Source organism: Pygocentrus nattereri, chromosome 11 (assembly GCF_015220715.1).
Source record: "Pygocentrus nattereri isolate fPygNat1 chromosome 11, fPygNat1.pri, whole genome shotgun sequence".
Classification (NCBI taxonomy): Eukaryota; Metazoa; Chordata; class Actinopteri; order Characiformes; family Serrasalmidae; genus Pygocentrus; species Pygocentrus nattereri.
In genome coordinates, this window is record NC_051221.1 from 9020790 (window position 1) to 9038480 (window position 17691).

A 17691-nucleotide genomic window follows, 5' to 3' on the forward strand; every position below is an offset into this window, starting at 1 on the left:
TCATGGGATATGTAGTACGCTTCCCGAGCAGCAACAACGGAAACGCTCCACACTGCACTACATTACCCATGTACCGTTGTTCACAAAGAACAACGCCTCAGTAAAGTAAACAAATAAACAAGTGAATGAATGAACGAACGGCTTTGTGGTAAAACGCTAACCGGACAGCGAGGAAATGGAAGGATACGCACTTTAAATGTCATACAGATAAACACAAAATACACAGCCTCCTCTCAGCTTGAGCTTGTCACATACCCCCACCTTGTGGTTGGAAAGAACAAAGTACAAGACGACGGTTCTATCAGAGTTCTGTATAGAACCATTTCATGCTTAAACGGTTCTGTGCATGGTGAAATCGGACTGATGGAAAATGCGTTGGTTCTACATAGCACCAAATAGGGGTGTCGCCCTTGTTCACCATGTCGAGCTTGTAATAGAAGAGCCCTTTTTTGGTACTACAAGGAATCATAATCAAAAGAGAGAGAGCTATTTAAACATGCAAACGGCTCTATAAAGAACTCATGGTTCTGAACAGAGCCACTGCACCTTTGAAGAACCATCGTTTTTAACACTAAAAGGGCTATTCCACCAAATTTACAAAATCTCTGCATAATGTAACCGATAAGATGTAAAGAGTCATCCATAGTGGTTTGGTGTGAAGTGGTTCATTACAGAGAAACTTACCCAGTGGTGCTGATAGGAACCAGACGTCACAATGTCTGCAACACAAATATGGACATTTTATTTACTATGTATTATGCATGTCTGAGTTTTTAGTATACAAAATTTAAATATGTTTACATGTCCACCACAATGTATGAAAAAAATGAAATATTTTTGACCAAAAGCTTTTCTCAAAAATGTATGATGGAGCTTTTAGAAGCATTGAACTCATCAGATGTCTGGTTCCTATCACCACCACTGTGAACAATTCTGACTCTACGTTCCTCTAGAACAGAGCACTTAACACCAAACCACTCTGAATGGCCCTGTTTACATCTTCACTATTTAATTATGCAGAAATTGTGAGAAACGTGGAATTCAGCCCCTTGTAACACCACATCTCTGCCCATTTGTTTCTGCACGGTTTGTATTTAAATATGAGAGATGGGGTCAAAATGTTTATGGAGAACAGAACGTACTCTACAGAATCTCCACAGAAAAGCACTTATCGATAGAATGGGATGCTTGGAGCAACATGAGCTGATGGTCACCATGTCCAGTTGTCAGCTGGAGGGCATTGGGCTCCATCCAGTACCTTTGATGAGTTGGAGTGTCCAGAACTGATCGTCGAACATCAGTACCTGACCTCACGGATGCGTTCATGGCTGTATGCAATTAAATCCTCACAGCAGTGTTCCACCATCTAGCGTAAAGCCTTCCCAGAAGAGTAGAGCTTGTGACTGCAGCAAAGAAGGAACAAACTCTCTATTAATATCCTTGATTTGAGAAGAAACGGTGGACAGGCAGATGTCTACAGACTTTTGGAAATGTATGTATTGCTATATAATGCTTGACTGGAATGAAAATCCGCAGTTTTGTGTATAAGACTAGTGACCCCCACCATAGATAATATTCCCTTAACTCAAATACAGAATGAGAATATCAAGATAAGCTTGGGTGACCAAGCTATATATATATATATATCCTGTATACCGTACAATATTGTCACTCAATCTAACTGAAGAATGAACGCCTGGATGAAGAGGTAAAGCCCTGCCAAGAGGGCCAACTGCGATGACCTTTTAGGTTGTTTTCACACTTAGTTCATTTGCTGAAGTCCACGCCAGTTTTGTGACATGGTGTATTTTAGATACTCACTCGTCATCTATGCCACTTATCCTCTTGGGTCGCAGGGGTGCTGGAGCCAGTCCCAGCGTTCGCTGGCCCATGTTTATCAAGCGTTTCAAAGTAAGACCACTGACCTAAGATCAGGCTTCATCAGTTCATGTAATTCTATTCAGTGTTATATAAAAGCTGTAAACGGACCCAACATCAGTTTGACACATATGGGCCATTGGGCAAAAGGCAGGAAACACTCTGGACAAGTCGCCAGTCACAGGGCAGGCACACACTTTCACAACTAGGGGCAATTCAGTATCTCCAATTGACCTGGCTGTGTGTGTTTGGACTGTGGGACGAAACCCACATGTAAACTCAACACAGAAAGGACTCTAGTTGCCTGACCGGGGAATCGAACCCAGGCCCTTCTTGCTGTAAGGCGACAGCACTACCTGCTGCACCACCAGGAGGCCTGGGCTCACGATGCAAGGTTTAAATTACACACGCTGTTTGTTTATTCATCAGAAATCTTGCAAGGATACAAGCCCCCTGTTACTCTCACTTGCAACCATGAAAAAAGAAACATAGAAAAAAGAGGCACTTAACATCTATGGCTACGTTCACATTACCAGGTTGAAGTGGCACAAATCAGATTTTTTGCCCTAATGTGACTCAGATCTGATGTTTTCAGGGCTGTGCAGACACGCAAATCCGATCTAAGCCACTTTCACATGTGGTCCTAGATACGTATGCAATGCGTGGCCATGCGTCAATTCATGGCCTTAACGTGACGCTCAGATCGGAATTCATGTGCGCTTTTTCCACCCTGTGCACCATCATTCAGTTACCATGGCAGCAGCGCCAAACAGAAGTTAAAGCCTGTAAATGGTGGAAAAGCAGCTCCTCCGTCTGGCTCTAATAATGAAGCTGAGAGCTGATCAGAGTTAATGATCTTCTCAGAGAAGCTCGTTCTGCTTGTTAGCTGATGATGATGCAGTGATTCAGTCACATGACGTTATTGAGTACGATGAGCTCATGAGGGTCATTTCTGGACGCCGGGTCATCACATTAATGACAGATTTGAGTCACTTACCTAAACGAGTGCGAACCATCGAGTCAAAGAGATCGGATTTGAGCGAAAAATCACATTTGAGCAATGAGGCTTGTAATGTGATGTGTATCCCACTCAAAGCAATATTAATAATCCCTACTTGAGATTTGCGTCTTTATGATTGGTTTATCGATTTGAATTTAGGGTCTCTGATATTTGGTCAAAAATACATTCAATGATCAAAGTGCTAAAATCAAATGTATATCTTATTATATGGAGTGATTCAAAAAGATTCATCTGACTGTAAAGCAGCATATTTTACAACGGTGAGGCGGCCGAGGAAACAATCACATTCCAATCGTAAGGGGGAACGTTAGAGTTTCTGACCGTCATTGGAAGACGGCCCCCTTCAGTCTGTGAGGAGATGAGACCCCTGAGCAGAAAGCGTTTTGCATTCTCCACTTCAATAACAGTGAATCTGTCATAACCGTGCAGCATGATTTTTGTCATCTGTGAACCTCCAACAGCTCAGAGCTTTCATCGTTGGTTCCACAGCACTGGACAATCTCCACAATCACACCGAAAGAGCCGCGAGTACAGCGACACCTGACGTGCCAAATGGAGTATGGCATGAATTTGACCACAGCGTTAATGATGTCTGTACAGCTGGAGGAGGTTCATATTGAGCACTTGTAAAATGACATAAACTTGATTCTCACTTAAAAGTGAAATAAAATCAGTTTGAAATCAGATGAATCTTTTTGAACCACCTCATTTTGCTCATCTGCCGTTATTAACAGCAGGCTCATGCTGCAAGAGCGATATGAGCGAAGAACGATACTAAAACAGGCAGGTTACGTGGACAGCACAGCACTGACGTGCCGCTAAAAGAGCTAGATAGCATGCTCTGATGTTGAATTCTCTTGTTTAGTGCGTGGCATCATGAAAATTAATCTCAAACAGCAGCAAACGGAACCAGCATTCATCCGGAAGAGGGCCGAGACCTACGATTTTGGCTGGACCACCGCTCTGTTGTGCAGTGCAACCCTGAGTACAGATGGAGCGTTCACACCTGTTAAACTGGGCTAAGCTAAAGAAAGAAAGGTTCAGAGGGTCTACACTAAACAAAGTGAGAAAGCGTCCTTAGATATTATAAAGAATTTAACAATAAGCTGATCAATCAAGTAGAATCAGAAGTGCTTCTGCTTGACTGGAATAAAACCTCCAGCCCTATCGTGGACACTCTTGACTGAGAACACAAGCAGGCACCTCGAAAATATCTTCTTGTGGACATATGATGCAACGCACTATTAAATATGATTTTATTAACTCTTCTGAGCAAACGGCAAAATCAATAGATCCACCTGAAGTCCCACTGAGCAAAACAAATCATGTCCAAATCATGAAAATCCTTCATACACTTCTCAAAGAAACTGAGAGCGCAGTGACCACTGAGCATGAAGAAGAAAACAAATTAGTCCAGTTTCTGCTGATCTCAGATCAGTCATTACTCAATACTCCGATTTCACATGATCGATGGATTGCCGCTGTCTGAACAAAACCTCAAATCTCCAAAATGGCAACGTTTAGATGCAATAAAAAGATTTAACTGATAAGGTTTTGATCTGACCGTGACAATACAGGGTGGGAATTCTGTCTCCACATGGCCTTGATTTCCAGATCATTTTATCATCTGGACATAACACACTTAATTGGTACATAGGGAAATTCTCAGACATGGTGAGAAGGGAATTTACTGCTCCATGACCTCAGAAAAAATAAATATTGTAATGCAGTGATGTGTATCGAGGAGGGAAAAAAAAAAAAAGTTAGCCTTTGGCCATATTGCCCACCCCCAGATTTTTTTTTTCCTATATATTTATTTATTTGTTTTAGAAAACTCTTGAGCAACGTGTCCACAAAATGTTGCTAATTACAATACGGAAAAGCTTGAATTTCAAAATTTGCCCCACCAAACGTGAACAAGTCCCGTTTGGAGTGGAGAACGAACACGTTTCAAATACAGTCAGTCATTTATCCCTAATGACTCCGAAGCGAGCTATAATTTACTGTTGATGATTGGGGGAAGGCAATACCTGATGCTGGCTCAGCATTCTCTCTTTAAAGCTTTACAAAAACAGTCACTGGACTCTCATCAACATAATCATCACTGACGGGCTTATTGCTCCAGCTGAAACGTTAACTGAAACCCAGAACAGGAGAATTGTGTTAGTTGTAGTGCAGAACGGGAACAGAGACACCAAAAAAAAAAAAAAAAGTGTCATGTTCAAAACAACGAAAGCAACTGAGCCGAGTCTGAACGAAATGTGGAGACTAACACAGACGTGGTCTGAAAACGTCTTATTTACTGAGACATGGCGCAGTCAGAGTTTCACTCAGTCCTTCTCCAGCCACCTCTGAGAACACAGCACAAACACTTCTCTCTTTTTCGCACGGGAAAGAGCGTCATTCTTTTATTACATGTACAACAATGTACACAAATTTGAAGCAAGGTCACACAAGAGACCAGTAGTAGCCATAAAGAGGTATATCTGTGTGGTTGCAGTAGCACGTCGCCTTTTACCTCTCCTTCCGTAAGCGGGGCAGCGCGAGATGCGAAGATCTCCCTCGATCTTCGACTCTAAAGTAGCGAACACTCCATAGATGCCGTTACTAAACACTCCGGAGGACCACTTGCGTGCGTCTCTCTGACCTCTGACCCCTTGCTTAGGCACTCACTCTCTCCAATGTTATTCTTTTAACTCCACTCAGCCCTTTGAGAGACACAGACATACAAAACAAATCCTAAAGGAGCAAGAGGAAAAAAGAACTTTCCCTGATCTCAAAAATTAAGATGCTTGTTTTGTCTTAAACTAAAAACACCTGTTTCCTTCAGTCCGTGTTCGAGTCTGTGTCATCATTAATGTAGTCCTCCTCTACAGGGGTCGCCGCGCTCTGGGTGCCCCACTCGTCCTCATCGTATTCTATACTGTCATTATCCTCCAGCAGCTCGTTATCAGGCTCCGCCCTCTCTGCTGCTGCTGCTGCCGGCCCCGCTTCCGCTCCACCTCCTCCGTCAAACTCCGCCCCCCGCTCCTCTCCAGCTGGCGCGTAGCCATTGTTGTTGGAGAACGGGGCACGCTCGCGGGTGTCCTCCTCAACGTACACTTTCTGATGGCACATGGGGCAGGTGTCCTGGATGTAGAGCCACTTGCGGAGGCAGAGGGCGTGGAAGTAGTGGCGGCAGGGCGTGATTCGGGCCGAGGCTGTAAACTCCTGGTAGCAGATGGCGCACACATCCTCCACGTCCCGCAGCTCGGTGCCCTTCACCTCCGGAAGGGAGTTGATCTTTTTCACGGCCGTGCGGCGGTTGATGAAGGTCTTCCAACCATTCTTCGCCTGCAAAGAAGTGATGAGGGAAACTGAATGTATATTTTTTGGCTATCCACAATGATAATCATCATGATGTATATCTAAAAAAGTGATCATCATTTGTATTATTATTTATTATTTTATAAATAATAATGTGCTTTTATTACAATGTTAGACTTCTAGTTATAACAATGGCAATAATAAGTGCATGCATAAAATAAAAATCTAAACCAGAAATATGAAATGGTTTCAGTGAGTATTACGGCTTATCAGTTCACCTTACTGTTGGGTGGTATAACGGTATACCGTGGTATTTAAAAATAGTGTGAGTATGTTGAGAGTATTTCAGAAGTATGATGTGTCAAACAGCCAAATAAACATTCCACACATTTATATTTTAGAGGGGCTGATTGGCTGTGAGACCTCACTGATAGGTGGTGCTGATAGAGAGGAGGAAATAAACAGAGCCAGGAAAAACCTTAGAAAAACTAAGTACAATGGCAGCCAGAGACGATATAAAAGGGGAGAAAGGAGACTGGCTGGGTTGGAAATGAATGGAAGAACTCCTAACGCTCAACATGGTGCTGTTTACAGAGAAAGTCCAGCCCCTCAATAAAGAGAGCCGATCGGCTTGCTGGTAAAGATGCAAGCGGGAACAATCCTTACCCTGTTTGGGCTCAATTGCAGAGCTGAAAAGTGTTTTTGTGCATTATTGCGCTAAACTCCAGGTAGGGTTTCCGCAGCCCTGTGCACGGCCCATAGTAGCCAAGAGGTTTGTATTTCCAACATTTGAACAAGGAGCTGCAGGGTCCTGTGACCAAGGGGTTCATGCAGGGCTGCAGCAATCCTAACTTCCAAGGTCCGTTTGGGAAAGTCTGTCCACCTGGGAGCTATATTTGCAGCACCGCTGGCCAGTTGTTCCAGGCCATACAAGATCAGGCTCCTATCTTTCTGAATAGGGGAAGACTAAACTCTTGAGACTAGGCCTGTGTGCCGTAATTTGATACCAAAAAAGCACCAACCAAAGCATCTTGGTACTACCGAACACCAAAACGTCTCAAAAAATTGGGGCGGTCCTTGATACTTTGTATAAAACACAAATCACAGGATTATTAGAGTTAAACATACTACCAATTCCAAAAGGCTGCTGGAGATGGAAGAATCTGGACTAAATATATTACAACCATATACAGACACCAATGTTTCCAGTGATAAAATATCACCAAGCAAGTAATTAAACCACAGAACAGTTATTGTTTGGGCTCGGCAGCTGTGGCAATCAGACAGAAGGCTCCACCATCTCTGTAGGCTACGAGAAGTTGCACGTTTTTCACATAAACGTTGCTTTGCAAGCCTTTAGAACAACTTCATTTATTTGAACTGTTTTACTGCTATGATTCTACTTTATTTAGACTATTTATTTATTTGTGAGATTTGCCTTCACGTGTGCTTTGGCCTGCTCACCCCTGCGGTGGGCTGGCATTTCGCCTGCTCCCGCACACAATACTGAAAGTTATCACAAGATGCTGTGGCGGGTCCCTAAAGTGCAGATCTCTATTGCAAACTACACAAAGCTTATTTGAATCTCATTAAGTAGATGAACACTAAGGTGAATTTAGAAATCCATACATGAATCCAAAACCACCCCTAACCCTTACCTGCAGGTAAATGTTGAAGTACGCATGGAGGCACATCATACAGGCCCGTATCTTGCTGCCCGACTCGAACATCATGGTGTAGGCGCCGTTGCCGAACATGACCACGCCGAAGACAAATTCGATAACGTTGCCCGTGGAGCGCACGTAGTAGACGTAGTCATCCAGCTTCTCCCAGAGTACGTTGTAGTAGCCATCGATCATGAACAGGCCATACACAGTCAACGAGACCAGCACCTTCAGGCACAGCTCCACACAGAAGGCAGTGACGGCAAACAGCCAGGTGTTGAGGGCGTAGTGTCGCCATAGCAGGCGACTGAGCAGCACAGGCAGCACCAGGAGACCCAGCGACACCAGCAGCACGGGCAGGTGGCGGCGGGCGGACGGGACGTGTGAGGCGCTCAGGGACATCAGCACTGGGTCCGTCATGCCGTGGATGAAGTGCAGGACGGCCGTGAGCAGGAGGCACATGTTCCTGCTGAGGCGCACCAGCCGCTCTTCGGGATCCAGACCGCTCAGTCCCGTCTGCAGCGCAAGGATGAAGAAGAGCACGGGTGCCACAAAACCAAGCCGCTTGTCCTCCTCCTCCGTGGAGCCGATGAAGGCCAAGATGCTGATTAAATGAGATCAGATCACATGAAATTTACTGTCATATCACAGGTGAGTAGTTTTTGTGTGCAAAGCCCAAAGCTAGGGTTGCGATGATTAGTCCACAAAACCCAGTGATAAGGGGTGCATGCTAAACGTAACTTTATCTGTTTCAATAAATCCTTTTTAAGTAATTAACATATATAATATTTATATATGTACACTGAAAATAAAAACACTTTTGAAATATTTTTAGCCTGAATGCAAACAAACACAGAAAAACTCTTCAGGGAATCCTGACTGAAGCGTCTCGTTAAATTCACATTTCACAGGATACAAGTTCTCCACAAGGGGACACGTTAGCAGCCAAACTGCTTTTGATGTTTCATAATGAGCAGTACTTCACTTCAGCGACATTGGCCCTTCATCAAAGGTGCGTACAGTCAAATCCGATTGCAAAATGAGCAAATTTTACCAACTGTTTTGTTATTTATCAGTTTCGTATTTGGAGCATCTGTACAACCAAACCTACGTATGGTCGGAGCGTGTGGACATCCGAGCGCTAGATTTGTGGTTAACTAACCGAAGCTATTACAGTACCATCTATAATACAGATAACAACAAGAAAAGTAGAAAACAATAAACACTGATCATTTGTGCATATGGTAACCCAGTCCAAAGTAGACCCATGTATTCAACATGCACACTAGTATAAACAAATTCTGTAACTCATCCCATTTTAAGGCACGTTACACTGTGGTTGTTTTACACTGCAGACTCCACCCAAAAAATACAAGCCAGCTCTCCACCACCTTTGAAAACAAGACATTTTGTTTATTTTCATATTCTAATCATAGTAATATTAACAATATAAAGTTTGGTCAGTAGGGGAGCAATGCGGACACCTGCTCGACCACAAACACCTACAAGCACAGCTATTAGCTCAGGAGCCACTCAATACTGTCGTTGCTTTCATTTGCTCTCTACCAGCTGCTTCAAGTAGGGTGTACATCATGTAAATGTGGTGGTTGGTTAGTATAGTGGGTAACACCTTGGCCTTCTACACTGTAGACTGGGGTTCAATCCCCGACCAGGGCAAACACCCTACACTATACCAATAAGAGTCCTTGGGCAAGACTCCTAACACCACCTTGGCCTACCTGTGTAAAACGATCAAATTGTAAGTCGCTCTGGATAAGAGCGTCAGCCAAATGCCATAAGTGTAAATGATACGTAAATTAGGTGTCAGCTTGCTGGTGCTTGATTTTACGCACTAGAAGCACAATATTTATCGCTTCTCATACTGTCATCATGATATTCAATACCTTCAACAAAGGGCATATTTTACGTCTGTATCCTGGAGGCCTACTCTTTACTTTATAGTGCATTATAGAGTGCTTTTGTTTTAATGTTCATACGGCGCAAACTGTCATTCAAACTGACTCAAACAGCCAATATAGCTTCTGTTACTTTGCCGAAATCATAAAAGAAGAAAATCAATGAAGAAAGAAACACCTCTGTCCACCCAGTCCTCTGTAAATATGTAAATGTAGCTACACGCACTGGGATGCAAATTGTTTTTGTAGTTTTGCACAGAGCCACTTTGTAGTTTATTTCATTTCATTTAATCTTTTTATTATTCTGGATCTCGTGACCTCTGTAGGAGAGATGCCACACAAAATTTCACTGTACTTGAATATATTATTGAATATATTTACTGGCCAACGCAGCACTTGGGGCAGTCGTGGGCTGGAGGTTAGGGATCCAGCCTCGTGACCGGAAGGTCGCCGGTTCGATCCCCAGAGCCGATAGCACATGACTGAGGTGTCCTTGAGCAAGACACCTAACCCCCAACTGCTCCCCGGGCGCCGCGGATTGGGCTGCCCACCGCTCCGGGCAAGTGTGCTCACTGCCCCCTAGTGTGTGTGCGCTTACTAGTGTGTATGTGGTGTTTCACTTCACGGATGGGTTAAACGCGGAGGTGAAATTTCCCCGTTGTGGGACTAATAAGGGTCTCTTAATCTTAATATAATGACAGATTCTATTCTGTTCACCTGCAGCACAGACAGAACTTCAAATAATGTGCTGTGATGGGGGGGCGATGTGAGAGGAAATACGGGCATAACAGTTTAATTTCTCCATTAAATATCTGTTAATATATCTCAATTGATCATTTTTTAGCAATAAATGAATGAGGCGCTAATCAGAGATCATTTGCATCAGTTTGAAAAGCACCGTCTTCACATCTAACAGGTTGGAAATCTTATGTAAAAATGTTTTTGGTTAAAAAATAATAATAATAATTCACAGAAATGTCCACATATGTGGACCTAAAGGGTAAATATAAGGCAAAAAAGTAGTGCTTGGTGCAGGGCTGAGCGCTATGGCCAAAAACATGGTGACGAGTCCTAGTTTGCAGGTGCTAAACAGTTTAGTTTCTCAGCAACGTTAGCTTAACACGAATAGAAAACATTAGCTGGCTCGGCAGGTCAGTGATGGATCACAGCGCCTTGCTGCCATCACTCCTACCACAGCTGTTCACAGTGGACGGAGCGCTGCGTCACGTTAGCCAGCTTCTAAAAACAGCTAGCCTGGAAAGATAGCTTTCCTTTAAATCCGTGCAGTGCTCTCTCGCTCACTTCTGTTTCTTGGGAATGCATGAATACTAAAATATGACTGAGCGCTGTAACAGAGCTGTAGTCGTGGGAAGCAGACATGACTCAACGCTGCTAAAGCTTGATAGGATGTAAGGAAAGCGGCGAGATCGCTGCTGGACAGTACAGGTACAGTCAATCTGCATGTGCGCATCGGAATTTTTAAAATGGTCAGTTCAAAATACAAGAACACTAAATAGGTATATTAACTTTGCAGATTTGCCCTCTGTCTCAATGTTTAGAATCAATTCACTGTAAAAAAAAAAATAATTAAGCTTGGAACGGTTGAAAGTATAAGAGGTAAAGGACGACTGGCAATAAGATGGATAGAGACAATCAGAAGAACCATGAATCAATAAGAAGCCGGAGGAGCCAAACAGAAGACAGAACATTCTGAAGAAACTCTGTCCATTTGGTCACCAGGGGCTGGAACAGACTGGATGGCACTTAATAATAGCTAATTTATTGGGGTCATTTAAAAAAAAAAAAAAGAGAGAGAACAAAACAGACGCACTGAAACAAGCTGGGTCAGGTGTTAAGATCTTGTTTTTGCACAGTTTCATTAAATTTGATCTCCTGCTGAAATATAATACTGAATTGTATTATATCACTCAGCACCAGTCTGAAGTGTCTCTTCTGATCTTCTAATCACACAGAGATTAGAAGATCACTACAAACCCACTACTAGAGGGAACACTACAAACCCTACTGAATTTTTACTGAATGCACACATGCAGCTGTGTGCAGAAGTTTGAGCACCCCGGTCAAACGACACGTTTTGTTTATTTTACAAGCGAAAATCTGGGAACAAACTTCTGCTGATTTTTCTGCACAATTACAGTTTATTTGCTGGATTTAACATTTTTAAAAGAAAAAATGAAACATAAAATGTGGCATGTGCAAAAGTTTTGGTTTTTTTCCCCATTTTCTCCCTAATTTAGTCATTGACAGCTAGATCTCCCCCAGTCACACGGTGTTACCAAGCTGGGAGCCTTTTTTCCGATATGTTAAACTTAAAATGTGTTATATAAGGGTCCTATTGTCCTGTAGGCAAACCGTGCTTCGCCAGAGAGGTTTCAAAGTTTTGCACCCGTGTTGTAAAGTTTCTGCTTGGACCAAAAAAAGGTCGTTGTTGTGTTTTAATGGAGCGCATTATGACTGCTGTCAGACGAAAATCTCATTTCTCTCTCTTGGTTTTTTCTGACATAGTTTGAAAGTGTCTGCTGTCCTTTACATTGTCTCTAATTTCATGATGAACCGTCCAAAAGAAATGGCCCAAAATTAATTATTTAGAAAAAACTCTGGTTCCATTGACTTACATTAAGGTGAAATATGTTTTTTGCCTCTCCTGTAAAGTTACAAATTTGAAAATACGAGGTTTTGTTCTGACAGCAGCGATATGTGTATTTATACAACAGTTGGTTCCGGCCACGCAAGCTGATTGGTTGAGAGACGTTCTAACTGCGCTGATATTTCACCATAACATCACAGGTTTTTCACAAACACCCTATCACTCCGCTGAGGCGCTGTTGCTAAGCAACGACTTTGACAGCTGTAGGAGGCGCTCAAGCCATTTGGACGTTTTTACTTCTGACTTCGCCACAAACAGAAGATGGACACCGTTAAGATCACATTTGACCGACGGCTGATTTGGTCCGACTCTGAAGATGAGGCGACACTAAATTCCCAAACTGTTAGTAGTTCTGTGAGGAGCTGGAGAACGAACTGCCGGCTGAGCAGCAAGTGGGCGGAGCTCGTTACTCTGACGTAGCAATAAGCTGCTTGTTAAGGAGCTATAATCTGGGGAAGGAACTGAACATTAAAACATATTAAACGCAGCGTTCACAACCCAGTTTATTAACTTCTTACTGTATTTATTTAACTGCTGTATTAAAGCAGTAGAAACACTCAAGATCATGTGTTATCGCTATAACATCACGGCTGTGATGATCTACGGCAACCAAATCACAATAACACACTCTCGAGTGTTCTATTGCTTAAATGTCCAACCATGGAATATAAGTAGTTTCTCATATTTGTGTATTCAGAATTACTGCCTTGTACTTATTAAATCAAGTTGAATCATGGCTACATTTTTGCATTGAGCTAGAAATGCAGGACGATGAAATCACATCCATTTGAGCAAATCTGAGGAAGAATAAAATCAGTATTGGACAGATGTTTAGACTTGACCAACAGTGCTAATCGATATTTCATGATGCATTTACTGTATTAAGAAGCAGAGCAGTTAGTGTTATATTTCACTATAATATTAATCCAGGTGGATGTAAATTAAATATCAGCCCATAATTCCCATATCAGTGCATCCCTATGATCAACAGTTACATAAACAATTGTAATTGCATCATTATGAGGTCAAAATTGTACTACTACTACTACTACTACTACTACTAATAATAATAATAATAATAACAACCTGAGGCCCAGGTAGTGGGCAATGGAGGAGATGACTGCGCTCATGCCCAGAACCGTCAGTGTGGAGTCGCAGCCACTGATGATCAGGTTGCTACACAGGTCCCAGAAGACGTCCCACGTCAGGTAGGGCTGCTCCCCGCCGCTCTCCAGCCGGGCCGCCTTCACCACATACACCAGCACCACGGCCTGTGCCGTCATGCGGGTCAGCCAGAAGACTCGCAGCACGTCGGGGAAGCGGATCCTCTTCCACGTGTCCTCCAGCAGCAGCTGTAGGCCATAGATGCGGTACATGTGGCGCACCAGCAGGTACACATAGCGGCAGGAGTAGTAGAACCACTTGAGCCGCAGCAGCAGGCACACGGCCGTGTTCAGGGCCAGCATCAGGCCCGAGGCCACGGCCACCAGCTGCCGCACGTCCAGCGGCAGCTCCATGACCAGGCCTGACAGAGGCAGCAGGATGTCCAACACCACTAGGGCAGCGCACAGCGAGCGCACGTTCAGCAGGACCACGTATCCCGTGCCAAACAGCAGCTGCAGCACCGCCATGCCCAGCCACAGCGTGGGCCCGTTTCGGGGCAGCACCCGAAAGCCCAGTGCTGCCTTGTAGTAGGCGCTATAGAAGTCTATATGGGACGTGGCATAGTAGTTTATCAACACTGCAACGGCGCCCAGCAGCACGGCACAGAACAGGGCGTAGAACTTAAAGAGGGACTTCTGAGACAGCACCAGCACTACACTGCAGACCACAATACCTGAAAAACACAAGAGGAACACGGCTCAACATGGTAAGTAATACACACTATTTACGTGTAGGAAGGCATTTGATGTTTCTCTTGATTCACCATATTTTTAGCGAGCTGGAAGACTAGCATATTCACCAATATTCAGATAAATGTACTAGTATGGAGTCACTATAATCCACTGTACTTCAGGAAAGAAGCCAGTTTGAGGCCGTCATATTCTCTTTCAAATGAACTAGTTGGTAGGGATGTGTAATGTACTGTAAACAAATCATTATCAACAAATAACAGTTTAAAAATGATCAGCATTGGACAAATGTGTAGATTTGATACATATAACAAACTGATATCTGATGACAAATTCATTGTACTCCAGTAGGGCAGAATGTTTAGGCAATACCAGGCTACTGTACTAAGGTGCTTGCATTTTATTCATTTTACCACAGAAATAAATGACATCTCTCTCCACAATGCTAATCCAGATTAAGCCCAAATGCATTGAATTAATGTTTATGTGTCAGTAGAGTTGGGCAATATGACAATTATTGTTATCGTGATAAACTACATCACCACATGTGACGATATGCTTTTCTGAGCATACAGTGGATACGGTTGGTACTGAAAACAATCCCCAACTGCATGTTTGAAGACAAAGAAATCGTCATTAGTCCTGCTTAGGTCATTTAGTGCAGGTCAGTATGTGAAACGTTAAATACGAATAATTGTTTTCGTAGCTTTTGTTTCCAGAGTTAAGTATTTTAAACACGGCACCACTTTGTTCCAACTTTACCGATGCCAGAAAGAACAAATAGGACACGCCATGTATCGCAAAAACCTCTTACAGTAGCAAGACAGTAGATATTTGCCATATCGCCTACCTCTACATGTCAGTATTGGTAGATATGACTGATTATCGAGCCACACTTCACACATCAGTGTATCCCTACTAGTTCGTTCCCATTACATTCACACTAGTTTGCAGCCATCATGTGCTCCCCACTTCAAACAGGAAACAGTTTGAAGCCATCATGTTCGCCATGCTCTTAAGATCAGATCTAGCTGTACTAAAAATAAACCTTGGAGAAGGTAAATATATTGCCATGTTAAGGCCTCTGCTGCAGGTCAGCCACAACAGTCCAAACAACCCAACACAGCCTCCCCACTTCAAACGGTAAACTATGTGAAGCGTCGTATTCTCCATATTCTACAAAAGCAAGCAAGTATGAGCCATAACTTGCTTAAGATCCCATCTAACTGTACGAAAAATAAACCTTGGAGAAGGTAGATATACTAACATAAGGTTGCATGTTAAGGCCTAAGCTACATGTCAACCACAACAGTCAAAACAACCCAACATATCCTCCGCCCTTCAAAAAGTAAACAGTGTGAAGCCACCACATTCTCCATATGCTACAAAACAAGCAGGTATGATCCATAACTTGCTTAAGATCCCACTAAAAATAAAGCTTGGAGATGGTAAATATAGTAACAACATAAGATCGCATGTTAAGGCCTGGGCTACATGTCAACCACAACAGTCCACAAAAACAAGAAGTGAGGCCTCTGCTGTGAGTGCAGCTTGCCCGGTTTAGGTTCGGTAAGCTGACAGAAGCCAAAAACAATCGAGCAGGGGGTTTTCTGGCAGCAGGGCAGGAGTTGAGATGAGATAAGTGCGAGCTGAGCAAAGAGGCCAAGGTTGTTTGCTCCACTAAATCGGCTTTGTGCGGAGAGCAGGGAGGCCCGGAGTGCTGCTCCTTCTGACCAGGAGACACGCTGTCCGCGCTGTCAGCCGGCCGCTGGAGAACCTGTGGAGAAATGAGCGGAAGGGTGGGGGTAGTTTGGCCGGTGTCTTACCCAGCACTCGCCCCACAACCCTGCCGGCTGTGCCGGCCCAGCCCGCTCCGGGGTCGGGGTAAGAGTTAAAAATGGCGTCGATTATAAAGATACAGGGCACCCGCAGAGCCACGTCCAGCACGGCCAGGGCCTGCTGGCTGATCCGAGCGCCGGCGGAGGCCATGTCCGTGTCGTCGGTGCCGTTAAAGCCCTCCTCCCCTGCCGGCCCTCGTCGTCTCCGTCTGTCCGTCGCGGTCTCAGCGCCGCCGCTGTGTCTGAGCCGCCATCTCCGCTCCCTCCGCTCACTGTTGCTATGCGAAGAACGCGGAAGCGGAGCGCGTCACCGCTCTGATGTCATCGCGTAGCAACGACGCAACGGAGCGAACTAGCTAGCTAGATCGATCAGTTAGCGTTAGCTAACCAGCTAAACGAAGTCAAACACAAATGAAACCAACTTAACTAAATAAATAACGGAACAAACACAATATAGATGGTTGATGTGTCCACATTACTCAACATTAACTTTTTAACAACGAATATATATCTACATATATAGATTTACGTGCGTGTTTATGTGAAATCCGCATATACAATCACCAGCCACTTTATTAGGTACACTCGTAAAAGGCTGGACCCCCTTTTGCCTTCAGAACTGCCTTAATTCTTCATGGTAGACTTTAAACAAGGTGTTGGAAACGTTCCTCAGAGATTTTGGTTGGTTATTTGAGTTCCTGTTGCAACTGAACTGGTGTACCTAATAAAAAGGCAGGAGTGTGTGTGTGTGTATGTTATGTATCCCAGGTGCTAAAAAGGAAAGCTTATTATTTTAAATTATAAATATTTAATATTTTAAAATACATAAAATTGTTCTTAATTAATACAATTATTGTTAGATAATGCTTAATTATAAAATTAAATGCCCACTTTCTGTTAAGAACTATGCGCATTTGTATGCATATCACCAAGTTTTTTAGACCTATCTGGAAAAATATCGTAGAGATGTGTTGCTAGTTTAAATAACGTTTTTTTGTACCAAAGCCAAAGTAAAATTTTAAGACGCATGCAGTGCTAAACAAAATAAAACACTATACTGGTCAGCATAAAGCTGATTTTATCGATACCATTCTGTTTTGCTGCTGCATGTTTGACATTATCATCATTTAAATGTCCATACGTATCCAGACAACTCTTCTAATGAATAAGTTCAGTTATTTTAACAAATGCTCAATTGTGCACTGGCAGCTTGGATAATCTCCACAGAAAAGCACTTAGCAATGGATTGGGATGCTCTGGAGCAGCCGCACATAAGCCCAAAGTCACCATGCCCAATGCCATGTTCGATGCCAAGTACCCCCAGCATTGAGCTGTGGAACAGTAGAATTGTGCTCTCTGGAGAGATGGAGCTCCATTCCAACACCTTTGGGATGAGTTGGACCGATCCATAAAACATAAAACAGGGCTTGCCAATTAGCTGCTTAACTGGATCAGGTATTGTAGATCAGATCTGTTGTAAGCAGGAAAATCACTAAACAGTGCAAAGCAGGGAGGACTCTAGAACCAGAGTTGGAAACCACTCTGCA

At 43.5% G+C, this 17691-nt stretch overlaps 1 protein-coding gene across 2 annotated transcripts; it reads right to left on the reverse strand.

Annotated features, from left to right (window-relative positions):
- Positions 1-4131: 4131 nt before the first annotated feature.
- On the reverse strand, positions 4132-16465 carry rnf139 (ring finger protein 139). Of its 2 annotated transcripts, XM_017718397.2 has the most exons (5): positions 16133-16465; positions 13540-14290; positions 7864-8473; positions 5717-6232; positions 4132-5607 (listed from the first exon to the last, which is right to left on the reverse strand). In XM_017718397.2, the coding sequence occupies exons 1-4, from the start codon at positions 16293-16295 to the stop codon at positions 5726-5728; spliced, it is 2031 nt and encodes a 676-aa protein (XP_017573886.1). In that variant the 5' UTR covers positions 16296-16465; the 3' UTR covers positions 4132-5607; positions 5717-5725. The 2 variants fall into 2 exon arrangements, with proteins under 2 accessions (XP_017573886.1, XP_017573885.1); XM_017718396.2 differs by having other exon boundaries at positions 4132-6232.
- Positions 16466-17691: the final 1226 nt, after the last annotated feature.

Bases quoted from the DNA above. Each gene is read 5' to 3' on its own strand.
- rnf139 (XM_017718397.2), bottom strand. From the start codon at position 16,295: ATGGCCTCCGCCGGCGCTCGGATCAGCCAGCAGGCCCTGGCCGTGCTG. The intron at 14,291-16,132 runs GTAAGACACCGG...TGTGTTTTTCAG, and splicing joins GGTTGTGGGGCGAGTGCTGG to GTATTGTGGTCTGCAGTGTA. The intron at 6,233-7,863 runs GTAAGGGTTAGG...ACTTCTTTGCAG, and splicing joins ACTTCAACATTTACCTGCAG to GCGAAGAATGGTTGGAAGAC.